We start from the raw sequence: 25,172 nt of genomic DNA, 5'->3' as shown, positions 1-25,172 counted from the left end.
CCCAACATTGGGAATATTTTTCCTGCATCTAGCTTGTTCAGTTCTTTTATAATTGTATATGTTTCTATAAAACACCTCTCATCCTTCTAAATTCCAGTGAATACAAGCCCAGTCTTTTCAATCTTTCCTCATCCGACAGTCCCGCCATCCCGGGAATTAACCTTGTGAACCTACGCTGCACTGCCTTAATAGCAAGGATGTCCTTCCTCAAATTAGGAGACCAAAACTGCACACAATACTCCAGATGTGGTCTCACCCGGGCCCTGTACAACTGCAGATGGACAACTTTACTCCTATTCTCAAATCCTCTCGTCATAATTTTTCTTTTAATAGAATTTTTATTGTGCACTAGTGGGGACTTGCGCTGAATTTGGATTCAATCCCCATCACCTAGCTCCTGACCCTTGTGTAGTATTGGCTCAAATATGGTCCGGGGGATGCAAGGGACCGGGGGTTACATGAGATGGAGGAACCGAGTGAAATCCAGGTTAGCCGGGAAGTGGTGTTAGGTAAATTGAATGGAATAAAGGCCGATAAATCCCCAGGGCCAGATTAGTTTGCATCCCAGAGTACTTAAGGAAGTAGCCGCAGAAATAGTGGATGCAATAGTGATAATTTTTCAAAACTCTTTAGATTCTGGAGTAGTTCCTGAGGACTGGAGGGTAGCTAATGTAACCCCACTTTTTAAAAAGGGAGGGAGAGAGAAAACGGGGAATTACAGACCAGTTAGTCTAACATCGGTGGTGGGGAAAATTTTGGAGTCAGTTATTAAAGATGGGATAGCAGCACATTTGGAAAGTGGTGAAATCATTGGACAAAGTCAGCATGGATTTATGAAAGGTAAATCATGTCTGACGAATCTTATAGAATTTTTCGAGGATGTAACTAGTAGAGTGGATAAGGGAGAACCAGTGGATGTGTTATATCTGGACTTTCAGAAGGCTTTCGACAAGGTCCCACATAAGAGATTAGTATACAAACTTAATGCACATCGTATTGGGGGTTCAGTATTGATGTGGATAGAGAACTGGCTGGCAGACAGGAAGCAAAGAGTAGGAGTAAACGGGTCCTTTTCAGAATGGCAGGCAGTGACTAGTGGGGTACCGCAAGGCTCAGTGCTGGGACCCCAGCTATTTACAATATATATTAATGAGCTGGATGAGGGAATTGAATGCAACATCTCCAAGTTTGCAGATGACACAAAGCTGGGTGGCAGTGTTAGCTGTGAGGAGGATGCTAGGAGGCTGCAAGGTGACTTGGATAGGTTGGGTGAGTGGGCAAATGCATGGCAGATGCAGTATAATGTGGATAAATGTGAGGTTATCCACTTTGGTGGCAAAAACAGGAAAGTAGACTATTATCTGAATGGTGGCCGATTAGGAAAAGGGGAGATGCAACGAGACCTGGGTGTCATGGTACACCAGTCATTGAAAGTAGGAATGCAGGTGCAGCAGGCAGTGAAGAAAGCAAATGGTATGTTAGCATTCATAGCAAAAGGATTTGAGTATAAGAGCAGGGAGGTTCTACTGCAGTTGTACAGGGTCTTGGTGAGACCACACCTGGAGTATTGCATACAGTTTTGGTCTCCTAATCTGAGGAAGGACATTCTTGCCATAGAGGGAATACAGAGAAGGTTCACCAGACTGATTCCTGGGATGGCAGGACTTTCATATGAAGAAAGACTGGATAGACTCGGCTTGTACACGCTAGAATTTAAAAGATTGAGGGGGGATCTTATAGAAAATTACAAAATTCTTAAGGGGTTGGACAGGCTAGATGCAGGAAGATTATTCCCGATGTTGGGGAAGTCCAGAACTAGGGGTCACAGTTTAAGGATAAGAGGGAAGTCTTTTAGGACCGAGATGAGAAAATCATTTTTTACACAGAGAGTGGTGAATCTGTGGAATTCTCTGCCACAGAAGGTGGTTGAGGCCAGTTCATTGGCTATATTTAAGAGGGAGTTAGATGTGGTCCTTGTGGCTAAAGGGATCAGGGGGGTATGGAGAGAAGGCAGGAATGGGATACTGAGTTGGATGATCGGCCATGATCATATCGAACGGCGGTGCAGGCTCGAAGGGCCGAATGGCCTACTCCTGCACCTATTTTCTATGTTTCTATGGTCGGGGCCCAAATTCCAGAGGGAAGATGAAAGGAAATGTTCTGGATGATGTACCAGTACACTAATGATTTGTGTGCACACGCATTGTGTGCACTATGCATAATGTGAGATAAAACTACTTTTGGATCAATATACAGTGATCAAAGAATTGAGTGTAAATATCATCCTAATCAGAAAGAAGAATGCTACTTACTGGGTACTCCTTCTGGAGAGACGGAACAACAGGTTCAGGTAAAGCTTCAAGGCAAACAAGAAATAAACACAAATGGAAAACCCGGTTACAACCAAAATATTATTTCATTATAGCAGAGCACCAAAACACACAAAATATATTGACATTACCACAGAAAATATAAAACTAATTGGTTATGTGTGAATATATTTTTCATAAATGGCATTTGCGCAAAGATAAAGATATTTGCTATTGTTCAAAATAAGTCCATTTTGGCAGAGCTAACTTTTGTGCAAAATAGTCAGAAAAACGGAGTGGTGTCCAGATCCGACTGTATTGGAATAATGGCCAGCAAAACATTCTAGTGGCCTCCCTGGGTTTTATAAAATATAATAGGACTATGAATTTACTAAATACGTACATTTACACTAGTAAGTGGCAGAACGGATTTTCAAACCAAGATTTTTGTTAACTAAAAAAAAAAAAAGCAGCTGCCCCGATTAAGAAATCAAAACCTTGTGGTATTCACAATATTATTGTTCTACTAACAGGTGTTAATATTGGCACGTTTTTAATATTTTCTGATTTAAAAAAATCACCAAAAAAAAGTAAATCTGAGGGGACTGAAGGCTCATATAAAGGACAGAATATTCACAGTAAAACATTTCCTCAATATAGTGCTGAAGAGTCAAATTAAATGCTCAGATCTCTCCAGTGGGCTTCACTTCAGAGCCTTGTGACTCAGGTCAAATTGCTACCATTGAGCCAAGATCGACAATAAATTTATTCCAGATGCTGTTTTCAGCTGAGGTTTTGTGCATACCTTTCATCATATTTCCAATAACCAATATTTAGTGCATTAATATAATTTTTATTGTCTGTACAAACTTCCTTACAATTTCCAGACCATGAAAGAAATGACCAAATAATCCGAGAGTTAAATTATTACAGAAATTCACGCTGTGGTACAATTAAAATCAAGAATTCAACACATCAGGCAGATTCATGGAATAAACCAAGAGTAACACATTCTTAGTTAATTTGTAGAATCAGTCATAGAACCATACAGTGTGGAAACTGGCTCTTCAGCCCATCTAGCCTATGCTTAACAAGTTAACATTCGGGGCTGGTCCCATTTGCCCGCATTTGCCCATACCCTTCGACCCTTCGACCTGTTCCAACGTCATCTACAAATTTGCCAAAGACACCACAGTATTTGGTTGAATTATGGGTGCTGAGAGAGTGGACAACAGATTGTGCCGCAACAACAACTAGGCCCTGCCTGAAGTCCCACACCACCAGGTCGAGGAACAGCTACTTTCCTACAACAATTAGTTTCTTGAACCAACTCACACAATCCAAATTGGATCTCAGCACAGAACACCTCTGGCACGGTCTTGATTATTTTTCCCCATTTGATTTGCACTAACGTCTTGTTTGTTGCAGTCTTTTTTCTTTTCACTGCCTTAGCTAAATTTTGTGTGTAATTTATGCACCATGTTTTTTTTGCTTGCCGGTCGGTGATGCTGCTGCTGCAAGCAAGTATTTTTCCATGTCTGTACCTCATTGTATTCGAGCATGTTAGTGAACTCTACTTCCTTCCATCCACCAAATATCTCAAGATGCTTAGTAAAGGAAAAGTTTTTTTTTGAAACACTGAAAATATTAGCAAGTAAAGCACTGTCCCATAAAGCAGATGGCGAGGCACAATGAAAGGCAATATGTTGCCAAGGAAACAGAAAATGTCCTTTCTGCTGAAGCTCAAACTAAATATTATTGTTAATTAATGCCAATTAGGACTGGCCAATGAAGATAAGGCAAACACCCAAATGCAGACATTTATGAAGCGTTGTAAGAGGATTATAACGTTAAATAAACACCGTAGAGACAGACTTACTTTGTAGATAGTGCAATACCATCAGTACTAAGGAGTAGCTATTCAATGTGCCACGACTAGCATCATTTATTCCATGGTAATGGGCCCATTTTTTCACAACCAGCACAAGAGGACGAACACGGCTCTCAGCTGAATAAAAAGAAAACGTATTATAATTTAAGAAAACTTGCAAGAATAATGGTATTTTAAAACAACTTTTTTTAAAAATTCTGCATTTGTAGAGATTTTATAAATGGCCCTTTCTGATTTATAATGGCCCTTCCAGCAGAAGAATGCAAAAATTGCTGTTAAACTCCATTTGGTTTCGCTTCTATTATTTGAGCAGTCATTCTACGTTGGCTGTTGGCTAACCATAACAATGGATTTCTGATGAATAGTCAAATTATAAATACATTTGATTATGTTTTCAAGCTATTAGAGGGAAATAAAAGGGTAGTTAAAAAGAAAGGATTTATGTCATTTGGAGAAAATAGGATCAGGAAGATAGTCTAAATTTTAAACCTAAGACATTCAAAGGCTGCAAATTGAAATTGTTTAGTTTGATGGACAACTTTTACAAAAACACAGAAATTAGTGATGGGGAGGAGTTTAAAGAATTGTCAAACAGCTGGTATCTTTTTAAACAATGAACTTAGATTAGCCCAGGAACAGGCACTTCTGCCCACAATGTCTCGTGGAACATGATGCCATCAATCTGATCTGCCTGCACATAATCCACATCCCTCCATATCCATGTGCCTATCCAAAAGCCTCCTAAATGCCACTATCGTATCTGCCTCCACCACCACCACCCATGGCAGCACATTGCAGGCACTCGCCACTCATGTAAAAAAAAAACTTGCCCTACACATCTCCTTTAAACTTTCTCCCTCTCACTATGCTCATAAAACAATGCCCTCGTGTATTTGATATTGATATTTCCATCCTGGGAAATGGGTTGTGACTGTCTATCATTAAATAGAAATATAGAAAATAGGTGCAGGAGGAGGCTATTCGGCCCTTCGAGCCAGCACCGCCATTCATTGTGATCATGGCTGATCATCCCCAATCAATAACCCGTGCCTGCTTTCTCCCCATATCCCTTGATTCCACTAGCCCTTAGAGCTCTATCTAACTCTCTCGTAAATCCATCCAGTGATTTGGCCTCCACTGCCCTCTGTGGCAGGGAATTCCACAAATTCACAACTCTCTGGGTGAAAAAGTTTTTTCTCACCTCAGTCTTAAATGGCTTCCCCTTTATTCTAAGACAGTGACCCCTGGTTCTGGACTCGCTCAAAATTGGAAACATTTTTCCTGCATCTAGCTTGTCCAGTCCTTTTATCATTTTATATGTTTCTATAAGATGTCCCCTCATCCTTCTAAACTCCAGTGAATACAAGCCTAGTCTTTTCAATCTTCCCTCATATGACAGTCCCGCCATCCCAGGGATCAATCTCGTGAACCTATGCTGCACTGCCTCAATCACAAGGATGTCCTTCCTCAAATTAGGAGACCAAAACTGTACTCAATACCCCAGATGTGGTCATACTCCAGATGTGGTCTTAATACTCCAGATGTGGTCTTAATACTCCAGATGTGGTCTTAATACTCCAGATGTGGTCTTGCACAACAATGCAACAACAAACTCACTAAATAGTCTACTCCTATTCAATTATTCCTAGTATTAAGGATCAAATGATTTGGGAATGATAGCACCAAATCACCTATTCCTTTCAACCATTATACATTTACCATGGTAGACAAAAATGCTGGAGAAACTCAGCGGGTGAGGCAGCATGTATGGAGCAAAGGAAATAGGCAATGTTTCGGGTCGAGACCCTGAGGAAGAGTCTTGACCCGAGTCTGCATCTGCAGTTTCTTCTTATTTCCAACTGCAGTTTCTTCTTAAACATACATATACCATGTGTCATTTGCCAAATCACACCAACACCATTTATTGAAATAAATTTGTTCAACTTGCATCTAGTAATGAATTTACAGAAATAATACAGAAAATGCTGGAAACACTCCCCTGTGGAAATATAAATAAAGCAAATGTTTCAGGTTGAAAACTCTTTGTTAGAACCAGGAGTCTTCTTCATGTTATCATTTCCTGTTTTTATATCAAATTTATAGAGTACTTTTTACTTTATTTTAATTTATTTATTTAATTCTTTATTTCGAACAGAATAAAAGAATACAAAGCAAGTGTGAAACAGCATACAAAAAAACAAAACAAGAATATTTATAAAGTGTCATAAACAATATCTATAAATAAATGAAATCGTATGTGTCCGAAAAGGAGCAGGAAGAAGCAAAAGCTTATTAATTCCCACCCCTTATTCAACTGCTTATAATTATCTTATACAAATTTAGCAGCTATATGTACACCATATGTACACCAGCAGCTATATGTACACCAAATTATTTACATTTATACACTAATCAAATATTTACAAAGCCATACAAAAAAGAGAGAAAAAAAGAAAAAAGAAAAGAAAAATAATTTATGATTTATGGTTAAGAGGCAATTTTTAAGAAACAATTAGACAGGTACATGGGTAGGACAGGTTTAAAGGGATATGGGCCAAACGCAGGCAGGTGGGACTAGTGTAGATGGGACATGTTGGTCGTCTAGTGTAGATGGGACATTCTGGTCGGTGTGGGCAAGTTGGGTTGAAGGGCCTGTTTCCACACTGTATCACTCTATTGGACAAGCTAGGCTAAATAGCCAATTTACGCTAGTTGTTTTATTAGATAAAATTATAGAAGGTTTCATACTTCAACTAATTCATTACATTATTGCATAAACATCAATGAGTTTTAGAGAAAACTAATTTGCCAAAAAGGTAATAATGAAAACTGCAGACTCTCAATTATAATTAAAATATTACGAGTCTTTTTCTACATCAATTACACTATTAAGTATTAAGTCCAACAGAATGTGTAAATGCGAGTGCTTTAAATTGGGGTGGCACAGTGGCGCAGCGGTGCAGTTGCTGCATTACAGCGGCAGAGACCTTGGTTGGATCCTGACCATGGGTGCTGTCTGTATGGAGTTTGTACTCCCGTGACCTGCGTGGGTTTCCTCTGGGTGGTTTCTTCCAACAATCTAAAGATGTGCAGGTTTGTAGGTTAAATGGCTTTGGTAAAATTGTAAATTGTCCCTAGTGTGTGTTAGTGTGCGTGGATCACTGGTCGGAGCAGATTCGGAGGCTGAAGGGTCTGTTTCCTCACTGTGTCTCTAAACGAAATCAATATGGAATCTCACAGAATACATAATACTTGCATATAAGTAATGCGTGCAACGATATTTTATGTTAATGTTCATCCAAACAAAAGTGCATCAGCAGCAAATTGAATCTTTCTGGTGGTTCTCACTTTTAGGGACTTTCTTGCTGTTGATTTTGCAAAAGATTTCATCCACATGTACTAATGTAGATTGCTAAAATGGATGTGGAGGGAATGAAGGATGTATCATGTGCTGGCAGATGAGATGATCTTGGCGTTATGTTTGGCACAGACATTGTCTGTTGAAGGGCCTGTTCCTGTGCTGTACTTTTCTATGTTAAAGCAACTACATTCCTCTACCACTAAAATCTGTTCAAGAAATCAACACTGACCTCTGGTGGGCAGTAGTACTAAAAAAACCCCCACAAGTTTTAAAGAAACATGACAGCGTGAAAGTCTGCAGCACAGGAGAAAAATACTTAAGGGCCTGTCCCACTGTACGAGGTTATTCAAGAGCTCTCCTGAGTTTTAAAAAAAATCAAACTCGTGGCAAGTACATAGAATGTACGTAGCGGGTACGTCGGAGCTTGGGATGTCTCTTAGCGGCTTGTAACGCTAGCGGCAGGTACTCGGGAAACGCAGTAAGCTCGTGAAGATTTTTCAACGTTGCAAAATGTCAGCGAGAGCCCAGAGTACCTACGAGCGGCTATTACCCGTAATTCTCCGAGTTCGAATCAGGGGAAACTCGGGAGAACTCTTGAATTACCTCTTACAGTGGGACAGTCCCTTTAGACCGTAATCTCCAGATCATTCCATGACCCCTTCCATCCTGGACAGTCACTGTTCAACCTCCTGCCCTCTGGTAGACCATACAAGTGCGCCAAAAGCCGGACAAACAGACTGAAGAACAGTTTCTTTCCCTGGGCAATTAGAACTCTAAATTCCTCAACTATCCACACACGACATGAGAATGCTGGCATCAATTCTACCATATAACATATAACCATATAACAATTACAGCACGGAACAGGCCATCTCGGCCCTACAAGTCCATGCCGAACAAATTTTTTTCCCCTTAGTCCCACCTGCCTGCACTCGTACCATAACCCTCCATTCCCTTCTCATCCATATGCCTATCCAATTTATTTTTAAATGTCCAGGACAAGGGGTCACAGCTTAAGGATAAAGGGGAAATCCTTTAAAACCGCCACCATGAGAAGAAAAGAAGTTCCCACAGAGATGGTGAATCTCTGGAACTCTCTGCCCACAGAGGGTAGTTGAGGTCCTCTTCATTAATTCTACTATTTAAGAGGGAGTTAGATGTGGCCCAAACTAAGGGGATCAGGGGGTATGGAGAGAAGGCAGGTACGGGATACTGAGTTGGATGATCAGCCATGTATCATATTGAATGGCGGTGCAGGCTAAGGGCCGAATGGCCTATTGCACCTAGTTTCTATGTTTATGTCTTGTTTGGAATTGGTTCGGTTGCACTGAGTAGCTCTCCTAGTTTTGTTGTATTTCTAAGAACAATGACAATAAAGGCTTATTATTATTATTATTATTATTATGATATGTCAATTCAAAAGTAACATGCAAATCCGCACAAAGAGTGCTTTGCTGAGTGCCAAGTAGGCAACCTTTAATTCATTTTTTTATTTTTACATGCGCTCAGGTACACAAACCGCAGCCACAAAAGGATGTAAATTCTGACAGCTTTACTTCATGAGAGATTCTGTTCATGAAATCAAGTCCTCAAAGTTGAACTGTTAGTTTTTATATTCAACTTTAAAATACAAGCACTGTCATTGTGAACTTGCAAGAGCTTGATGTTAAAAACAAAGTCTTAGTACATTTTTGCAAATTTAGAGAAATTAGTGAACAACATCCAGACGACCACTTGGGTCACTTCCCTGCGGCAAACTCTAGAATCCTCTCTAATATTTACCTTCAATATTGCAATCATTTTATGAAAGCATACAGGAATCACCAATCTGAATGGTGTCCATTTTAACAGAGAGTGGCACAGGAACTCTTCCGACGCATGGAACATAGCTTCCAAATTTGTACAAGTTGTAAGAATGTGATCAATATTGTACCACACATTGTGGTTGTACATTTAAGTTTTCAAAATAAGTCCTACATTTGCTTCCTCTGTGGCTGAATATATCACATTATGTGGCTCCTGGTGTTTTAAATCACAATTGCTTCAACTTAATTATGTTGTTTAACATCCTATCAGCTGTGATGAATGTTGCTATACAGAAAGAAGACATGATGGGTGTCTTTAAACTTCATAATGTGTACACTGTTGGTTTGGCTGACAAGTGTGCCCCACTTTACTCTACAACACAAATCTTTATACATTCATTATGAAACTCTGCTCATAAATTATACATTCATAAATGAGCAGAGCTTCATAATGAATGTATAAAGATTTGCAATTATGAGCAGCTTCCGCAAATTATTTTACTCTTTATTTTCTTTTCATGGATATTAAATGTAGCCACTGCATTTTTATTTGTGATTATTTTTTAATGTCAAGTTAACTTCTCTGGAAAAAAAAATCTCTGGTGGTTGAAACACTCCAGGGACATTCCATTCATCTTTCTTGCCTGTCCAATAACTTCCTCAAGCATCTAGTTTCATGTCTGACTAATGACATTCAAGGTGGAATCCGTCAAATAAATCCAACAACTACCAGACCATGATCACTCAGGTGAAAGTCTTTAATTGAACACACACACACACACACACCTAATTTTTGATTGGAGGTGATCATATTAACCCATCAATCAGTGACAGGAGCTACTTTAACTTTGAAAAATTAACAAGTCGACACAATTGTCAGTTGGCATTAAACATTTTTAACAATAAAAGAATGCGACAAGCTCTCTATTTTTGTTATCATCTTCCAAAAGGGAACTACTGAGGCGCTGTTACAAAAATACTTTTTTTTTTAGGAGAGAGAATATTACTGCAAACCCGAGTATTGCTGCAGGATTCAGACCCAAGATTCAGGATACCTTTATACATAAAAATCTTGTAACTACTAATTTTAGTCCTTGAATTCATTTGACATTATGAATATAGGACTCAGCAATACCTTAGCTGCAAATTTGGTCGGACACACAAGATTTAAGGGCGTTTTATGGCACACAATATAAATGAAGGAATGTTTGGTGCCCAGAAGGCAAGGCAATAACTTGACATACATATATATACGCGAACTGGTAAAGTACTTACTCGATGCATAGCTCCTCAGCAGGAAAGTATTTCTTATTCCAACAACATTGTTTACATTCAAGTCAAATTCCACACCACTAAAAATTGAAATAAAAACAAATTAGTTTTAACATTGAAAAATGCCACATTCAGGAGATTTCCAAGAATTGGAATTCACAGCTTTAAGTCTGACAAATCACATTCAATATGGAACTCTACAGCAACTCCAAAGCTATAGCTTTAAAAAAAAAAGTTATGTTTATGGTTGTGTAGGTGTCTTTCACATCATCCTTTCCTTCGGGAGACCACCAACACAGCATGGCTTTGCCAGTCTGCATCACCTGTTCTCCCTTCCTAAGCCACCCCCAAATGATTTCACCCCAATCCCATGTCTTGGCACCAATCCGTACTGTAGAAGACTTGTAATCATGTATAGTTTTTCTGATGACTGGATAGCACGCAACAAAAACGTTTTTCACTGTCCTCGGTACACCTGACAACAAACCAAACCAAACCTCACTCCTGTATTCCCAATTGTCTCGAATCTTACACCCCACAATCCCCTCTTTAATTCACAAACTCCCAACATTGTTCCTGGTTCTCTGTTCCAAATATCCAATTTGACCCTGACCTTCCCTCTCCCTCTCCACCCCTCCACCTCCCCATTTAGTTTAGAGATACAGCGCAGAAACAGGCCTTCAGCCCACCGGATCCGCGCTGACCAGCGATCCCCGCACATTAACACCATCCCACACCCACATGGGGCAACTTTTACATTTACCAAGCCGATTAACCTACAAACCTGTACGTCTTTGGAGGTCACTCTCCCCGCTCTCTCGTGAACCAGCCCATCACTCCCACCCAAACCAGAACAGGTCATTCAAGATTTTCCTTTGCATACTTTATAATGCTTTTCCTTTACATATGGCGTTCACTGTCTTGTGTCTCAGGTGTTCTCCAAATTCTTCTGCAACAGGCCCCATTCCCAGGTAGCTGGTTCATGCTATGCAATGACTTCATAGGTGACCTTGGCTGTTGTATTTAACTATTCACTTGATGGTTGAGTTTTAAAAACACCAGTTGTGCGTATTTTCAGAAAACATTGAAAAGAGTAAGGAATCTTGGTATAGAGAAGCGTTAGAGCCACTAGGTATAATGCAAATTTTGAAAGCTGCAGATTTAAAATATTATGCTTTAACATATACTAGGTTTATTATTAAGATTCTTTCCTATAAACAGTTGTAGACCAATGCAACATCTTTATTATAATGTTATGCAAAGTATAAATCTAGATCCAGTTTCCAGTAATCAAAAGTAGTCCATGGGTTGATAGATTAAGAGTACAAAATACATTTTCAAGAGAGTTAGATATAGCTTCCAGGGATAATGGAATCAAGGAATATAGGGAAAAAGAGGAATGGGGTACTGATTTTGGATGACCAGCCATGATCATATTGAATGGCGGTGCTGGCTTGAAGGGCCGAATGGCCTACTATATTGTCATATATTGTCTATGTTTCTATTGGAGTCATACGGCACATTCAGTCACAGGCCCTTCAGCCCAACCCAAAGCTGACCGCAAAGCTCTAGACTAGTTCCATTTACCCGCGTTTGGCTCACATCCCTGTAAACATCTCTAATCCATGAAGCCACCAAAATGTCTTTTAAATGGTGCTTTTGTATCTGCGTCAACTACTTCCTCAGGCAGCTCGTCTCATATACCAACCACCCTCTGTGTGAAAAAGTTGCCCCTCAGCTTCCTATTTAATCTTTCCCCTTTTGCTGTTAACCTATTGAACTTGGTTTCATGTTAGTCACAAAATGTATGGGCCAAAGAATGTGGTGTGCTGTTATATGTTCTATGTAATAAATCACTCAAATTACCCACCTGACTTTATCCCTGAATTTTACTATTGGCACTTTTGCTCGGATCAGTTGAGGTCTGTCGATGTAAGCTGGAATAAAAAAAGATTGGATGAAAGTTTAGAATATTTTAAATTACTGTCTGGTTTTACTGTCCAAATATTTAGTCCACGTTTCTTTTTAGGTTAAGCACGTCATTCACCAAATTCTTTGGTGATTGATGCAAAATGAAGCGGAAGGAGGTGGCCATTGCTTGACCCAGACATGCTGGGTCCAAAACCATCAAAGGGCATGTCAATTTTTACCTCCATACAACTAAGCACATAACATCTATTGCTCTTTATCGTGTTCCTCCTGCATGAGTAACTAAGATTAAGAAAATGACCAATACAATTAAATTACAATGCAATTTCATGCTATATGCCCTTGTGAAATGCTGCAGAAATAAACACAATACTAATACAAACCAAAATGATTCAGTAAGATTAATATTACTTGAAGGTAGACAAAAATGCTGGAGAAACTCAGCGGGTGAGGCAGCATCCAAGGAGCGAAGGAATAGGTGACGTTTCGGGTCGAGACCCTTCTTCTGAAATGCTGGAGAAACTCAGCGGGTGAGGCAGCATCTATGGTGCGAAGGAATAGGTGATATTTCAGGTCGAGACCCTTCTTCAGAAGAAGGGTCTCGACCCGAAATATCACCTATTCCTTTGTTCAATAGATGCTGCCTCACCCGCTGAGTTTCTCCAGCATTTTTGTCTACCTTCCATTTTTCCAGCATCTGCAGTTCTTTCTTAATCTTTAATATTACTTGAAATCATAACAGTGAAACAGGTCATTCAGCCTAAGCAATCCATTTTGGTAACAGCTTTAAAAAAAACGGTTAATGAGGTTGTAATGTTCTGGACATGACAACAATACGAGAGTAACATCTTCAATAAGTGACTTACAGAGTCTATAGAAAAGTTGTTGGATTAAACCGAGTATGTGACATGCTTCACTCCTTTGGTTCATCTACAAGAACACAAAAAGCAGCCTTTCAATATGGCAAGTGGCATTTTGGCACTAATCTGCTAAAAAAAATAAAAAATTGTCTGACTAATACCAGAACATTAAACATACATACCGGCATTTCCTTCAACACGAGGCACAGATCTGCATCACTGTATCGAGTACCAAAGCCATTCAGTGATGAACCAACCAAGTACAATCTTGTCTCTAAGGTAAGGAATGGAGAGATACAATTGGCAAAGCTTATATGAAGAAAGGCCTGCACACATCAGTTTTCAGTTTGACTTATTTCAGTGTTTCTTTGCTTTCCATTTGCAGTAATTCCCATTAAGTTAAAAAGGTAAAGAATATTAGTCATTCAGAATAAATGTAAAAAGATGATATAATCAGTGTTAAAACATATATAACCTAGTTATGGACATCAACAGTTATACCAGCAATTAAAAAACAAAAAAAAACTGAACATAATACAAGACCAAAACACTGCAGTGGCAGAAAAATTGTTCAGCAGGTCAGGCAGCACACTGGAATGAAACACACTTAAACATCTGGGTAGGTGACCTTACACCAGAACAGTTAGAACATAGAACTGCACAGCACAGGAAAATCTGTGCTGAACATGATGCCAAGATAAACTAATCTTGCCTGCCCACACATGATTCATATCTCTCCATTGTGCATACCTGAAAGCGTTGGGACATACCACTGTCACATGTCTCCACCACCACTCCTAGCAGCACGATCCAGGCACACACTACTCTCCAAAAAACTTGCCCTGCTACATTCCTTTAAACTTTCCCGTTCACGTTAAAGTTATGCGCTCTAGACTTTGACATTGTTCCATGTTTTAATGCTTATATGTTTTGATGCAGCCTGATTGCACATTTCCATAACTTTATTTTATAGTACATCTTAATTTAAATACAAAGAGTCATACAGCGTGGAAACAGGCCCTTCTGCCCATGCCTACCCATAATGCCCAGGTCTACACCAGTACCAGCCATCCATGTAAGGCCCCTCTACTACACCCAATTAATTGGACAACATGAATGATGCTGTCAGAGGTTCTTCACTAATTCACCAACTGAAAGATATTCCTTCTTAAAATTATCGCTGCCACAGGAGTAGCACTATAACATAACCCAGCCTTTCATAACATTCAGCTAAAAAGGTGGAGGTTCCAGTATACCTGCACCTGTGGATAAATGTGACGTTATCCACTGGTGGCAAGAACAGGAAGGCAGATTATTATCTGAATGGTTTCAGATTAGAAGGGGAGGTGCAACGAGATGCATACAGGTGCATACAGGTACAAGCAGCAGTGAAGAAAGTTGGCCTTCATTGAGAGAGGATTTGAGTTTAGGAGCAAGGAAGTCCTACTGCAGCTGCACAGGGTCCTGGTGAGACTGCACCTGGAGTATTGTGTGCAATTTTGGTCTCCTAATTTGAGGAAGGACATTCTTGTTATTGAGGAAGTGCAGCGTATGTTCACCAGGTTAATTTCCGGGGTGGCGGGACTGACGTATGATGAAAGAAAATCGCTGGAATTTAGAAGGATGAGAGAGAATCTTATAGAAACATGTAAAATTCATAGAGGATTGGACAGGTTAGATGCAGGAAAAATGTTCCCCATGTTGGGGGAGTCCAGAACCAGGGTCACAGTTTAAGAATAAAGAGTAGGCCAATTAGGACTGAGATGAGGAAAAACTTTTTCACCCAGAGTGTTGTGGAATTCTCTGCCACAGAAGGCAGTGAAGGCCAATTCACTGGATGTTTTCAAGAGATAGTTAGATTTAGCTCTTAGGGCCAAGGGACAAAGGACATTTATTGTCACATACATCAATTGGTACAGTGAAATTTGAGTTACCATGCAGCACAAATAAGATAAACACAACACTTTAGAATTTAACATAAAACATAAAAAACATCCCCCCAAATGGGAATCAACATTTCCCACTGTGAGGGAAGGCACCAATGGATACATTATCCTGTGATTTAACAGCAAACAAAAGCCCAGGAAATGTATTGTTTTATGATAATAATGCCATAAAACTCCCAGATCATCTCAGTTAACTAAAGTGAAGTGTTCTAAACTATCATGCACACAACCAAAAACACTGTCTGAAGAAGGGTTTTGTCCCGAAACGTTGCTTATTTCCTTCGCTCCATAGATGCTGCCGCACCCGCTGAGTTTCTCCAGCACTTTTGTCTACTCTGCCATTTCCTCTGACTATAATGCATAAGATCACAGGGACATGGATAAAGTGAGCACATATGGGTCTGAAGAAGCATCTCAACCCAAAATGTCACCCATTCCTTCCATCAAGAGATGCTGCCTGTCCCGCTGAGTCACTCCAGCATTTTGTGTCTATCTTTAAGGGCCTGTCCCACTTTCACGACCTAATTCACGACCTCTGCCGAGTTTGCCCTCGACTCGTGCTCGCAGCATGGTCGTCACGAGGTCGTAGGTAGGTCGTAGCAGGCCGTGATGCTAGTAGTAGGTACTCGTGGCATCAAGTAGGTCGGGGCGTTTTATCAACATGATGAAAAATGTCCACGAGTAAAAAAGGTCATGAATTAGGTCGTGAAAGTGGGACAGGCCCTTTAGTCCTTTTCCAGGGTGGAGGATTCTAAAACTAGAATGGGAAGAGATTTAAGAGGATCCTTATAAAGGCAACTTTTTTCATTCAAAGGGTAATCCATATCTGGGAAGAGCTGCCAGAGGAAACCATAGAAACGGATACAATTACAATTGTCATTACAAAAGACATTTGGAACACATTTGTATAGAAGGGTTTAGAAAGACAGGGGCGAAAAACAGTTAAATGGGATTAGCCCAGAATGCCAACTTGGTGGGCATGGATGAGGTGAATCAATGCGAACGTTTCCATGCTGTACAGCTCTGTAATTTTACACGTAAATATCATGATAGGGATAATGGGAATGACTCTGCGGCTGGCACGGACACTTTAATACTGGCACTGGCCACTAAAATCAGCGGCCCCGGACATTTTTTATGATTGGTTTATTGAATTTTAACATTGTGTTTTTTTAACCTGCTTTTAACTATTTATACTGTTCCATCAGGGACTGGATTGTTTTTAGTGTTATTATGTGTGAAGTGTTTAAATTTCATGTGCGATGCTCCGCTATTCACTGGGAAACGTCTTTTCATTTTGCACTGTAACAACTGTTGCTTGCAAGATGACAATAAAGGTTGATTGATTGATTGATTGATTGAATTCAAACATTATACTCGTCTCACCATCCTCGGCAAGTTTTCCAGGGTGCTGAAAATGTTGCGTGAACTACTGGTCAGATTTATTTAGCTTTGAATCATACTTTACAAGAGAATAATTTGCCCTACAGTATCAACGTAATCTTGCACAGAGCACAAATGGAAGTATAATAGAAAGATATCAAGTAGAAACATTAACTTCAGAGATTCTGACTGGCCCTCTGTGTTCCCGGCATTTTTAAATTTAATTCTAGTATTCTAGGTAGAATGTTTTTACAATTATTCAAAGGCATAACCTCACAAAGAGAAAAAATAAATAATCTAGCTTTATTTTGTTTTTAAAGAGAAAATTAAACTTTAAGTAATCAGTATTTACTCGTGGACATTTTTCATCATGTTGATAAAACGCCGCGACCTACTTGATGCCACGAGTATCTACTACAGGTGCACAACCTTTTATCCGAAAGCCTTGGGACCGGACACTTTTCGTAATACAGAATTTTTCGGCTTTCGGAATGGAAGATTTTTAGCGTAGATTTTAACGGCTGGCGGAGTGGCAGAGTGCTCGGCTCATATCCGCAAGGTCGCGAGTTTGCGCCTCGATCCGGGCAGTTACTCGATCGCGAGTTTGAGTCTTCAATGTAGTTTTTTCTTGCAGAATAGGAGAGAATAGGGAGGGTTAGGCTGGGATCATTCTCTGCGAGATGATCTTAGTGCGGGAGACAAGTGTAGGAGAGGTGTACTGACTGTGTGAGCAGAACTTTGGAAGTGATTGCCCACCATTCTCAAAAGCCGCTGTGTCTCCCTGTCCCTCCAACTCCAGAGGAAGCCGCTCCCCGATGGGCCGCTACGGCGACAAGTGGCAGTTCGCCCACAGCCCGAGCTGCGCCCCCTCATCCGCAACCCGGGTTGGAGCGGGGCTGGGCTAGAGTTGTTGCTGGCTGTGAGTCTCTGGGATCTCCGTGCTTGCAGTGGGCCTGGGGGTCGGTGTCCCGATGAGGGGGCGCAGCTCGGGCTGTGGGCGAACTGCCACTTGTCGCTGTAGCGGCGCATCGGGGAGCGGCTTCTGGTGGTCCTGACGTCTCTCAGCTCCTGTCCAGGGGGATGGCCGGAGACGTCAGGACCAACAAGAACCCGCTCCCCGATGCGCCGCTACAGCGACAAGTGGCAGTTCGCCCACAGCCCGAGCTGCGCCCCCTCATCCGCAACACGGGTTCATATGGAGTTGGAGCAGGGCTGGGCTAGAGTTGCTGCTGGCTGTGAGTCTCCGTGCTTGCAATCGGTGTCCCGGTGTCCCGACGTTTCCGGCCACCCCCCTGGAATGGAGCTGAGACTGGGAACTGTACCGCCCTTGCCCCCTCCCTCTGCAACTGCAAACAACCCCACAGTTCCCAGTCTCAGCTCCTGTACAGGGGGGTGGCCGGAGACGTCACAGCCCGAGCTGCGCCCCCTCATCCGCAACCTCAAGACCAAGACGCACCTTGCACACCATCAGCTTCTGTCCCTACGGGGACAGCGGAGAGCGTGTTCCTCTGGAGTTGGAGCGGGGCTGGGCTGCTGCTGGCTGTGGGTCTCTGGGATCTCCATGCTTGCAGTGGGCCTGGGGGCCGGTGTCCCGTTGGTCCTGACGTCTCCGGTGACTGGCACTGGCTCCGACGTGAAGGCAGTGCAAAGCCCCCGCGCCGGTGCAATGGGCGGGGAGCTGGAGAGGGGAGGGAAGGGGTCACACACATGGCCGGGAAGCAGAGGGGTGTAGGTGGGGTGAAACTTAAGGGAGCGACAATTTGCTGCTGCCTGCCCGCTGAGTTAAAAAATTCCCACGCAAGACTCACGACACACTGTGTATCGTGAGTCTACCGTGGGAACTTTTTAACCCAGCGGGCAGGCAGCAGCAGATTGTAAATTATTAACCCTCCCGCGCAATATACCCTCACCTTCTCTTTTATGAATGGGGATTTAGTTCCCCTTTCTTCGAGGACCGACTGGAGGTTCCGCTGTCACCTCTGCGGGCCGCCCTCGGTGAACGTCTTCAAGGACCTTTCTTCAAGGACCGAAAAAATGTCCGCTATTCGGAGCTTTTCGTTATTTGGATCGTCGGATAAAAGGTTGTGCACCTGTACTAACATCACAGCCTGCTACGACTTACCTACGCCAGGAAGCGAGCGGGCAAGATCATTTCTGACCCCTCTCACCCTGGCCACAAACTCTTTGAATCACTTCCCTCTGGAAGGCGACTCCAGACTGTCAAAGCTGCCACAGCCGGACATAAAAACAGTTTTTATCCACGAGTAGTTGCTCTACTCAACAGCCAAAAATCTGTAGCCTCCCTTTGATCTGGTATTTTGTTGGTTCACATGCTTTATCAATGGTGTTTTATCATTAATGTTTTATTATTATTAATGTTTAGTGTTTTCTGAGTCATTCGTAACTGTCACTGTATGTCATGTTGTTACTTGTGGGCGGAGCACCAAGGCAAATTCCTTGTAGGTGAATACGTGGCCAATAAACCTACTTACTTACTTACTTAATATGAACATCACAAGTTTATTCTGGGTTACTAATATCTACTATTATTAAGGCACTTCCTTCAGCACCTAGCTCTAAGCGAGAGCCTTGATGCAATGGGTCACAAATCTTTCAGACAAGATGTTAAACCAAGACTATGCAAGTGCAGAAGTTGGGAGGTAATGCTACAGTTATACAAGATGTTGGTGAGGCCGCATTTCAGATATTGTCTTCTGTTCTGGGCGCCATGTTATAGGAAAGATTTTGTCAGGCTGGAAAGTGATGATTTATGAGGACTCGTGGGCCTAAGCTAGAGGGAGAGGTTGAGCAGGCTAGAAATCTATTCCTTAGAGTGCAGGCGGATGAGGGGTGATTTTATAGAGGAATACAAAATCATGAGAGGAATAGATCGGGTCGACACCATTTTATTTTAAAACTGTTTAAATTCCCTATCTGCCATGATTAGATTTAAACCCATGTTGCTGGAAGAACAGTTGGAATTCTGTCTGTTTTTCCTGCAATTTTGACATTATGCTGCCAAACAGATATACTCAGATGATTAAGCACTTTTATTTGACTTGAAGATTTACAGGGGACACGGTTCTCAAGATTCACCTTTTTAAGGGAAAAGTGTCTTGATTAAAGGATGGATGTGCATTTACCGATGAATGTCAGAGCAAAGTGTGGCTGCAGCTGTAATCCCCAAACCAGTGTCCTGATTAGAAGTTAAATGATGAATGATGAGTTAATAGTTTATTGTCACCTGTGATGAGTCACAGTGAAATTCTTTGTTTTGCGTACACAAGGTATCCATGGTCGCCACATAAATGGCAGGAACAAAGTTACAAAGTACCCCAGTATCCCACGCCAGGTCCTCATTGTTCTTTCTCCCACCCACCCCCCATGCCAGGTAATTAGTAAAATTAGTTTAAATTAATTAGTTAAAAATCTAAAAGGAATACAGTACACAGATTTCTAGTTTTAACAGCTGTAGGATGAGGTATTTAACCAAATTGATCGCAGCAGATGTGCCAGTCATTCCCACTGGGCCCTATTGTGTTGGAATCATATATTTTTAAACACTAGTTTTTAATGTCTAGGGAATCCTTCAGGTGAAAGGAGGCGTGAAGAGCCAAATCTCTGAAGTAATTAATTGCTTTTAAAGCACTGATCTGCCAAGTGGAATGAAAACATGTCTTACAGACTGCCAAGTTACTCACTGAGAGCACCCCATGGTGCATCTGCTACCTGATAACCAAGTACTGCTGGCCACTGGACCCTCAATGGAACACGACCCACACAAGTTGGGAGGTCATGTTACAGTTGTATAAGACATTGGTGAGACCACATTTAGAATATTGGGTTCAGTTCTGGGCATCACGTTACAAGAAAGATGTTGTCAAGCTTGAAAAGGTTCAGAAAAGATTTACGAGAATGTTGCCATGACTAGAGGCTGTGAGCTGGGTGGGCTGCGTCTCTATTCCATGGAGCGCAGGAGGATGAGGAGGAATCTTATAGAGGTGGTCAAAATTATGAGGAATAGATCGGGTAGATGCACAGGCTTTTGCCCAGAGTAAGGAATTGAGGACCAGAGGACATAGGTTCAAGATGAAGGAAAAAAGATTTAATAGGAATCAGAGGGGTAACTTTTTCACACAAAGGGTGGTGGGAGTATGGAACAAGCTGCCAGAGGAGGTAGTTGAGTCTGGGACTATCCCATTGTTTAAGAGACAGTTAGACAGGTACATGTATAGGACAGGTTTGGAGGGATATGGACCAAGCGCAGGCAAGTGGGACGAGCGTAGCTAGGACATCGTTGGCCAGTGTGGCCAAGTTGAGCCGAATGGCCTGTTTCCACACTGTATCACTATGACTAACCATCACCTGCTCTCTCTCTGTTCTTGTGATCACACATTCCCACTCCACCCAACCTCAATGCACTTAGTCTGAGGAGCGGTCCCGACCCGGACCGTCGCCTATAATGTTCTCCAGAGATGTTGCCAGACCCGCAGAGTAACTCAAGCACTTAGTGTCTTCCTTATTATTAGAGAGCTAGTTTGTTCGCACAATTGGACTTTCTCCCCAAAAAGCCCTCAACCATTCAATCAGACTGACTACAGTTCAGTTAGTTTATTGTCACGTGTACCGAGATACATTGAAAAGCTTTGGTTGAGTGCTAACCAGTCAGTGGGACGACAATACATGATTATAATCGATCCAATTGGGAAAGAAGAAATCACAGAATGTATTATCATCTGTTAAACCAGTATCTTGGCTTCCTAATAACAAAACAGCATTCCCTGTACTTCAGATTGAAAATACAGGTCAATGAACCAACAGCCAGTAGTTTAACTTACGTGGAAATAGTCGCTGAATTTCTCTCTGGATCTGTGTGCGGCATAGATCCTTTTTCTCGAGATCAATCGACTGTTGTTGACAGTTGCAGAAGAGGTCCACAATTTGTTGGCTCAGCTGCAATCAAACCTTTAAATGTTGAATTGTCCATCCACATACCCACGAGACTTTTAATCTTAAAATGCAATTATTTTTTTCTTTTAAACTGCCCAAGTTCTATCACAGTAATTAAAAGAAGAACTGGCATAACGATCCTTCTAAATCATTTCTAGATTTTTTCCCAAATACACAACTTTACCATAATGCAGTAAGCTTTAAAAATCCTATGAAAATTTCTATTCGACTGTAAAACTCAGAACAAAAGGATCCAATTCAAAATCAAAGATTATTGGAAGTAATTGTGATAATGCAAAAATATCTAATACAAATATGGCTTACTGATTTATTTTTTTTTTTAAGTGAACTTTTACTTGCAAAGGATATCACAATTATACAACCATATTATTTATTTACAGGTGCCAATCCAAAACTGTTACTTCCCATCTACACTTTTGACTCTTACATATCACTGGACAAATGTTCCAATCAGAATTCCAACTTTCCCACTGTACCAAGGTAACCCTAACCAAAGTTACTCATCATATTATATGCTTACAGTCATGATGTATTCCTTGTCCTCCTGATTATAACTGTATTTCTCGACTTTCTCACTTTCCTTCAGTTGCTGTTTCAAACCGAATTTATCGATTTCCACCTGTATCTTTCTTAAACCCAACTTGATATTTCAACTACACATCCAGTACAGCATAAAGATTGTTCAGCTCCATCTTCGTTTTAACTGACTCGGCCCTAACTCATGCTACGTATTGCAAATGGTGGGCTTTTTATAATACATACATAGTTTAGTTTACTTAGAGACCGCATGGAAATGAAGACAGAATTTATTATGGGGAGCAAGGAAATGGCAGATGAGTTGAACAGGTACTTTGGTTCTGTCTTCACTAAGGAAGACACAATCAATCTCCCAGAAGTACTAGGGGCAGAGGATTTAGGGTGACGGAGGAACTGAAGGAAAACATTTGTCAGGAAATGGTGTTGGGTAGACCGATGGGACTGAAGGCTGATAAATCTCTAGGGCCTGATGGTCTGCATCACAGGGTACTCAAGGAGGTGGCTCTAGAAATCGTGGATGCATTGGTGATAATTTTCAAATGTTCTATACATTCTTGATCAGTTCCTGTGGATTGGAGGATAGCTAACGTTATTCCACTTTTTAAGAAAGGCGGAAGAGAGAAAACAGGGAATTATAGATCAGTTAGCCTGACATCGGTGGTGGGGAAGATGCTGGAGTCAATTATTAAAGATGTAATTGCGGCGCATTTGATCAGCAGTAACAGGATCGGTCCAAGTCAGCATGGATTTATGAAGGGAAAATCATGCATGACTAATCTTCTGGAATTTTTTGAGGATGTAACCAGGAAAATGGACAAGGGAGAGCCAGTGGATGTAGTGTACATGGATTTACAGAAAGCCTTAGATAAGGTCCCACACAGGAGATTAGTGGGCAAAATTAGAGCACATGGTATTGGGGGTAGGGTATTGACATGGATAGAAAATTGGTTGGCAGACAGGAAACAAAGAGTAGGTCCCTTTCAGAAAGGCAGGCAGTGACTAGCGGGATGCCGCAAGGCTCGGTGTTGGGAGCACAGCTATTTTCAATATATATTAATGATTTAAATGAAGGAATTAAAAGTAACATTAGCAAATTTGCAGACGACACATAGGTGGGTGGCAGTGTGAGCTGCAAAGAGGATGTTATGAGGATGCAGAGTGACTTGGATAGGTTGGGTGAATGGGCAAATGCATGGCAGATGCAGTATAATGTGGATAAATGTGAGGTTATCCACTTTGGTGGCAAGAACAGGTAGGCAGATTATTATCTGATTGGTGTCAGATTAGGAAAAAGGGAAGTGCAACGAGACCTGGGTTTTCTTGTACATCAGTCACTGAATGTAAGCATGCAGGTAGAGCAGGCCGTGAAGAAAGCTAATGGCACATTGGCCTTCATAATGAGAGGATTTTGAGTATAGGAGCAAAGAGATCCTTCTGCAGTTGTACAGGGCCGTGTTGAGACCTGGAGTATTGTGTGCAGGATGAGATGGGATCTTATAGAAACATATAAAATTATTAAGGGATTGGACATGCTAGTGCAGGAAACATGTTCCTGATGTTGGGGGAATCCAGAAACAGGGGCCATAGTTTAAGAATAAGAGGTAGGCCATTTAGAACTGAGATGAGGAAAAACTTTTTCATCCAGAGAGTTGTGAATTTGTGGAATACTCTGCATCAGAAAGCAGTGGAGGCCGATTCACTCTATGCATTCAAGGAGAGTTTGATAGAGCTCTTAAGGCTAGCGGAATCAAGGGATATGGGGAGAAGGCAGGAACGAGGTGTTGGTTGTGGATGATCAACTGTGATCTCAGTGAATGACGGAGCTGGCTCGAAGGGCCGAATGGCCTACTCCTGCACCTATTGTCTATTGTTCTTTGCTGATTTCAGATTATTTCAGACATTGTCAGATTAAAAAAAAGGATCCACGAAAATAAGAGGATTTAAGGATACAAGCATTATTAAATCACAAATATTTGCCGAAAATACTTCCTTATCCAAATCACTTTAGACAAACATCCTACCCCCATTGCAGTTCTCCTAATGGTTTCACTGTCCACCTGATTCATTTTCCTGTTTGTATGCATCAATGTCACCTTCTCCTCATCCGACAAAGAACTATTGTACATTTCCTTGACCATCGTCTGCTTTGATCTGCCCATTTCACACCTTACATGGTCTTTGTACCCTTCCTTATCTCTCGTTTTCGTCTCCCTGAGATACCCAGACTCAGTCTGAAGAAGGCGTCTCAAATCAGAAACGTCACCTATTTCTTCTCTAGAGAAATGCTGCCTGCCTGGAGTATTATGTGAAGTTTTGGTCTCCAAATGTGAGGAAGGACATTCTTGCTGTTGCAGGAGTGCAGCGTAGGTTCACAAGGTTAATTGCCGGGATGGCGTGACTGTCATATACTGAGAAAATGGAGGGCTGGGCTTGTATACATTGGAATTTAGGAGGATGAGAGGGCATCTTATTGAAACATATGAGATTATTAAGGGTTTGGACATGCCAGAGGCAGGAAACATGTTCCCGATGTTGGTAGTGTCCAGAACCAGGGGCCACAGTTTAAGAATAAGGGGTAAGACGTTTAGAACGGAGATGAGGAAAAACTTTGTCACACAGACAGTTGAGAGTCTGTGGAATTCTCTGCCTCAGAGGGTGGTGGAGGCTGGTTCTCTGGATACTTTCACGAGAGAGCTAGATAGGGCTCTTGAAGATAGCGGAGTCGGGATATGGGGAGAAGGCAGGAAAGGGGTACTGATTATGGATGATGAACCATGATCACATTGAATGGCGGTGCTGGCTTGAAGGCCGAATGGCCTACTCCTGCACCTATTGTCCCACCGAGTTACTGCAGCATTTTGTGTCTATCTTCGGTGTAAACCAGCAACCGCAGGTTTCTTCCGACATA

The 25,172-nt window shown here is 41.5% G+C and overlaps 1 protein-coding gene across 4 annotated transcripts in view; it reads right to left on the bottom strand.

Moving 5' to 3' along the window:
* The window catches only part of tent2 (terminal nucleotidyltransferase 2), a 64,131-nt gene that overhangs the window by 19,539 nt on the left and 19,420 nt on the right, over nucleotides 1-25,172 (bottom strand). For all 4 annotated transcript variants that reach the window (XM_055631652.1, XM_055631659.1, XM_055631666.1 and 1 more), the window contains 7 exons: nucleotides 21,595-21,709; nucleotides 13,610-13,701; nucleotides 13,434-13,497; nucleotides 12,509-12,575; nucleotides 10,642-10,718; nucleotides 4,189-4,317; nucleotides 2,313-2,356 (listed from right to left, as the gene is read on the bottom strand). In XM_055631652.1, coding sequence (XP_055487627.1) covers nucleotides 2,313-2,356; nucleotides 4,189-4,317; nucleotides 10,642-10,718; nucleotides 12,509-12,575; nucleotides 13,434-13,497; nucleotides 13,610-13,701; nucleotides 21,595-21,709 — 588 coding nt within the window. The remainder of the gene's footprint in view (nucleotides 1-2,312; nucleotides 2,357-4,188; nucleotides 4,318-10,641; nucleotides 10,719-12,508; nucleotides 12,576-13,433; nucleotides 13,498-13,609; nucleotides 13,702-21,594; nucleotides 21,710-25,172) is intronic.

This window comes from Leucoraja erinacea, chromosome 3 (genome assembly GCF_028641065.1).
Source record: "Leucoraja erinacea ecotype New England chromosome 3, Leri_hhj_1, whole genome shotgun sequence".
Lineage (NCBI taxonomy): Eukaryota > Metazoa > Chordata > Chondrichthyes > Rajiformes > Rajidae > Leucoraja > Leucoraja erinaceus.
This window is presented reverse-complemented; position numbering and strand designations above follow the sequence as displayed.